The sequence below is a fragment of the Dipodomys spectabilis genome, unplaced genomic scaffold, assembly GCF_019054845.1.
Source record: "Dipodomys spectabilis isolate Male_0828 unplaced genomic scaffold, ASM1905484v1 ptg000163l, whole genome shotgun sequence".
Classification (NCBI taxonomy): domain Eukaryota; kingdom Metazoa; phylum Chordata; class Mammalia; order Rodentia; family Heteromyidae; genus Dipodomys; species Dipodomys spectabilis.
In genome coordinates, this window is record NW_024870840.1 from 9,041,419 (window position 1) to 9,047,418 (window position 6,000).

The 6,000-nt window shown below is 35.6% G+C and overlaps 1 protein-coding gene across 1 annotated transcript in view; it reads left to right on the plus strand.

Moving 5' to 3' along the window:
- The window catches only part of Cfap54 (cilia and flagella associated protein 54), a 263,007-nt gene extending 257,498 nt beyond the window's left edge, over positions 1-5,509 (plus strand). The window contains exon 69 of the mRNA XM_042693361.1: positions 5,353-5,509. Coding sequence (XP_042549295.1) covers positions 5,353-5,481 — 129 coding nt within the window. The 3' untranslated portion in view covers positions 5,482-5,509. The remainder of the gene's footprint in view (positions 1-5,352) is intronic.
- Positions 5,510-6,000: the final 491 nt, after the last annotated feature.

A 6,000-nucleotide genomic window follows, 5' to 3' on the forward strand; every position in this document is an offset into this window, starting at 1 on the left:
GAACAATCTTTTCAATAAATGAGCCTAGGTCATTTGAGTAACTATATGGAAAAGTGACACGTCTCAACCCTTAACTTACAGAATGTGCAAAAAAAGATCCCAAATTAATTTAGAAGTAAATGTGGTAGATAAAACTGTAAATCTACAGGAATTTATAAAGGACTATGACTTTGGTAGTACAAAGCTTTCATAAATAAGACTCTCTTTAAAAAGTACCCCAAATAAAAGACTGTAAATTGGATTGTATTTAAGACATCATTAAATGTGTGAAATGGAAATCTATGGAGTAGAAGCATATATAGCACTATATATGTGTGTATACATATATATAGAAAGAATTGTATATATATACATATATATACCTATATATACTTACATACATTTATAAACACATATATTCATCTATATATAGGTATATATATATATGTGCTTCATGACTACATTTCACATACTTAGTGATGTCTTAAACACAGTCCAATTATAGTCATCTATTTGGGGTACTTTTATTTTTTTCCCTTTGTTTCTCCTTCCCATCCCTTCTCATCTCCCACCCTGCCCCCTCAACCACCACCCAGCCAAAGTTGTAAAGTTCATTTTTCGACATAATGATTGTACGTCTCATTGTTGCAATGGGTCCATATAGCAATGGACTAGTTTAGAAAAAAAACAGTAAATTTGCTGTATATATCAGTAAAAGTAGGACAAATATCTGAACTTCGTCAAACGGATCTATACTATAAGTATAAATTTATTAGTTATCGGGCTATCTGGACACAAAATACATCAGACTGATAGAAATTTAAAGATGAAAGTTATCAAAATTTGTGAGGATATAGAACAACTGAAGTTCTCTGAAAGGGAAAGTAAATTAGAAAAACAACTGATATTCAGATATGTCTCAAATGGTAGAGTGCTTGCCTATCAAGGGGAAGGCCCTAAGTTCAGTCCTCTGAAGAAAGAAAAAACATTAATAGAATTGGCTTAGAACTAAGTATTGCCCAATGAACCAGTAACCCCACTTTTGTGTATATGTTTAACTTCTTAATATGAGTAATAGTTACATGAATATATTAATTTTTAAAACTATATATCTGTTTTCATACTTGTAATTTCTCAGCTTTCTATTTGTTATAACTCACTCAGAAACTTATCTTAAAAATGGACCCAACAATAAAACGATAGAATTTTGTGTTTTATCATGATACAGATAAATGTAATCTGAAGCAGTAGGCTTGTCTACCAAAGGGAAGGTATCTAGATGCCCAGGGTATCTAGAAAAGCTGGAGGGGGGGCGGGGGGGGGACAGTTTAGAGTAATTTGTTTTCTCCTGAGGGCAAACACAATTTAGTGGCTTCTGAGTGACAACTACTCTATTTCATCCTTGTGATGTGAAGGTTCTACTTGTGACCTCCATAAATAAACTCAACAATTAATCTTCATCCTTTGACAAATGGACACTTGTTTCTAGAGTTTCATTGACAAGGTTCAGAAGTTTAAATGCTCTTTTTTTTTCTATAAATTATGCCATGAAGGTAACTCTAATTTTAAATAAAATTAACTTAGATTAAAAAACTATTCCTGTCTTTAATATGGCAAGGATTCCATATGAGAGATATAACATGATATAAATACCTTCATACTAATTATATTTTTGTGTGTGTACTTTGGAAAGTCATGTGTTAAAGTAATTTGAATTGGGCATTAGATGTTTCATCACTATAAAATGTAAAATGTTCAGTGCCATTAAATAGTGATGTGATACAAACAAAATAATCATGCTAAGCACATAGAACTTATTAACAAATCAACAAAGCAGTATTAGATCACCAGCTGTTTCCCTTTTTAAAGTAAAAATGGCAATGAAAAAGCAAATATAACAATAATCAAGGTTTATAACAATCCATAATGTGCAGCTTGGGTTTAGAGGAAGCCCTCATATATTTCTGGCCGAAATGTGAATTGCCACAACCTATTGGGAAAGTAATTCTGGCAATAAATGTTAAAATGTAAAAGATATCAACTTATCTGACCTTGATATCTTTTACATTTTAACATTTAGGTTGATGTTAGGGAAATGAACCCTAAGATAAATATTCAAATGTTTTTTTTCTTTCATGCGATTGTTTCTAACATATTTATAAGATTATTTCTTTGTTGCTTTGTATGTCCCTCCCCCACGGTATAACCCCTGCTTTCACTGTATTTGATGTTGGTATAATTTGTGGAGGGGAAGGGCAAAAACAAATTGTTTAAATAGGGATACAGGTGGACCCATTGCAACAATGAGATGTACAAGTCATTATGTCGAAAAAGAACTTTACAACTTTGGTGAAGGGGGGAAGGGAGAGGTGGATTCGGTGGGGGGGAGGGGGGAGGATGGGAAGGGATGGGAAGGGGAAACAAAAGAGGAGGCTACAATGCTTGATAAGAAATGTTCTCATTATCTTGCCCATGTAATTGTAAGCCCCTGTACAGTATTTTCACAATAAAAAAAAATGTAAAAGATAAGCACTCTTTGACTAAAAAACAACTTTAGGTAGCCCGGCTCAGGTGGCTCACACCTGTAATCTTAGCTACCCATGAGGCTCAGATCTGAGGATCACAGTTCAAAGCCAGCATGGGCAGGAAAGTCCATGAGACTCTTATCTCCAATTCACCATCAGAAAACTGGGAGTGGTGCTGTGGCTCAAGTGGTAGAGTGCTAGCCTTGAGCTGAAGAGCTGAGGGACAGCACCCAAGCCCTGAGTTCAAACCTCATGACCGACAGAAAAACAACAACAACAACAACTTAAGGACTTATTACAAAAGAGCTCCTGTACCTAAGCATGTACACAAGTGAAAAAAGTCTCTGGAGAATGAGTCACTAATTCAGGAGGGGTGCTCAGACCATGAACTATTATATATCCATCAAAGGATGTGCTCGGGTTGATTGACATACCAAATCCCTTTGTACAATTAAAATACACTAAAAGAAAATGAGAGGAAAGTAAAATAGGCTCTGTTGGGAAACAGATACCTCCAAGAGTGATGAGGGGCAATGGATAGACATCTTTAAGAAAATAGAAAATCCAAGCCTGTTGAGATTATTGTAAGGAGTGAGGATGTGTGGTGGAGAGAGAGAATTTGGTAGAATGTGTTGCATATATGCATAGAAGTGTCTCAATGAAACCCCTTTGTACAGATGTAAGTTATAAAAATGTAAAAAAAAGTTGCATCAACACATTGGAATTAGTCAAATGAAAACTAATCTCATGAGTCTTTTTGTTCTTTTTTTTGGCACATGTGAATTTTGTTTTATATAAATGAAAACTTTCTTGGTCTCTGATTATGGGTTTGAAATGAAAAGAGCATCTGCTTTGGGTGTGGGCGTGAGCAACCAGGATTATGTTGGGACTAATGTATATTAGTTACTTCTACAATTTCTTGTGGATCTTTGCAAAGGGGATACTATAAACAATAAGTTTTATATAATTAATTTAAATACATTACATGTTTTCATGTTTGGACAATTTTTCAACCTTGAATGAAAATACACTTTCACCTTAGGGATAAAAAAGACTAGCTACAGGAAAAAAAATAATGATATTGCTCATAATATATAATTATTTGATAGACACCACTCCATTTTATTTGAATAGACTCATTCAGTCCTTGTAAGGACAACATGATACAGGAACCATTGTCATTTCTGCTTATGAATGATACAGTTAAAGTATAAACAGGACATTCTGCCTTTCCAAGAGCTGGTGTGTTGTGAGGTCTGAATTTGAATCTGCCTGTATTACTCTAGAATGCTTGCATACTCTATGTTATTATTCTACCTTCCTGAATTAATTAAGAAGAGATTTCTCTTGCATGTTGTTATTTGAATAAGTTAATACTGGAAATTATTCTGTTTACAAAAGAAAAACAAGAACCACATGCAAAAGTCCTACCAGGCTGGAAACATGGATTACATTAGGGTTGAGCAAAGAAGGGAGATGTTACTAACTTTTTATGTACTTGCCACTGTATTGCCTGAAGTTCCAGAAAGCACTATTTGTTTGGCCATTTTAATTTGAAGAAAAAGTTACCAAAAACATCTTCCACATGAAGGTTCATTATGCTTTCTTAGGAATAAAAGGAATGGATGGTTCATTTATTAAGTAGCTAAGAAATTAATAAAACTTGTCCTGTAACTTTCAGCCCCAAAAGGAGTTAATTTACTGTGGTCATTTTACATGGCATCTGTGCATTCATTAATAAAAGTATCTGGATCAGCATGAAGTGGATCCCCGGGAAACATTCCTTTCCTGTTCATCATTTTTGTTCCATCTCTATGGATTTTCCTCCATTTAAACCAATGTTAAGACCACAGGAGCAATCCTTATTTTCTAAATTTTAGCCTGCTCAGGATAAATGTGGATGCACCAGTGCTTGCCCCTTGGTCATGACAACTCAGGATCTTTTTCAGATACAGAAATCTTGACACATAATTTATTGATGCTTTTTCTGTGACTGTGGGCAGACTCAAAAGGAAGGTGACACAGACCAAAATGTCAACTGGCCATTCTGTAAAGGAAAGCAATAGTTTAAACAGAGCCAAAAGCCCCATGCCCCATGCTTAGAAGCATGTGTGAAGATTACATATAGACCATGTTTTAGAAGTATTAATATTTTATAGAATATCAAATGGCATATGGGACTTTTTTTTTTTTTCGGTAGTGGGGCTTGAACTCTGGGCTTGGGCCCTGTCCCTCAGCTCTTCAGCTCAAGGCGATCACTCTTAACACTTGAGCCACAATGCCACTTCCGGTTTTCTAGTGGTTTATTGGAGATAAGAGTCTCACAGACTTTCCTGCCTGGGCTGGCTTTGAACCATGATCCTCAGATCTCAGCCTCCTGAGTAGCTAGGATTACAGGCGTGAGCCACTGGTGCCCGGCTGCATATGGGACATTTTAGCAGTATAGAGTTATCAAGCTTTGTTTCTTACTTTAGGCACAAAAATTAACTGTATTTGATTTAAAATACTTATATGATATGGTCTCTAGCGCTACACCTAGAGTCCTAACTACTTAGGAGACTGAGATTGGAGGATCACGGTTCAAAGCCAGCCCAATCAGACAAATTCTTAGGACTCTTTTCTTCAGTTAACCAGCAAAAGCTGAAAGTGGATAGTTCAAGTGGTAGAGCACCAGCATGAGTGAAAAAGCTGAGCAAGAATACCAGGCCTTGAGTTCAAGCCCTGGTATTGGCACACACAGACACACAAAAATATTATATAAAAGTTGTAGTTGGTATTTTAAGAATTTTACATCAGTCAATAGTTTGAGACAACATTTCACAAATGTTTATGTGCTTTATTCCCCCAGGTTCCATTTGATGTCTCCCTGCCTGCTATATTCAATCTTGAGAGACTTTTTGATCTTGCTACTGGTTGTATTGTAACAGGAGGAAGCCTTTACAACTGGATAGTGTCACTTATTTCTCGAATAGCTTAATTTCATTTACATGGTAACCTTGTGAGAAATTTAATTATTATTGTTTTCCTAGTTTCAAGTAAATTTCTGGAACTTTCCCCTCATAACCATCAAAATAAAATTCTTTTCTCATAAGCTAAAGTTCTCTAAAACTATTGTTTCAAGAAATATTTTAATTTGTGTTTGAATCAAATGACAGTGTTATTGCTTATTAAAGCAATTTACAGAGCTGCGAACAGAAAAGATGATGGTGAACAGTGCTGCCCTTTCAAATCTGTGTTAGTGTATATAGGATTGCCTGTAGATGTGTCTGTGTGGCAGGACTGAATTAAACTAGTGGTTCTCAATTGTGGGCAGTGTTCCCCTTAGATGTTATGTGACAGCGTTTAGGCACATTTTTGAATGTTGTAATTGTGGGGACAGCACTAGTAGCATCTGGTGAGAGGCCATAGGTACCGTTAAATGTCTACAGTATACAAGATAAACCCTGCAGCAAACAGCTGTGTACAGTCCAAAATGTCAACAGTGTCATGTTGAGAA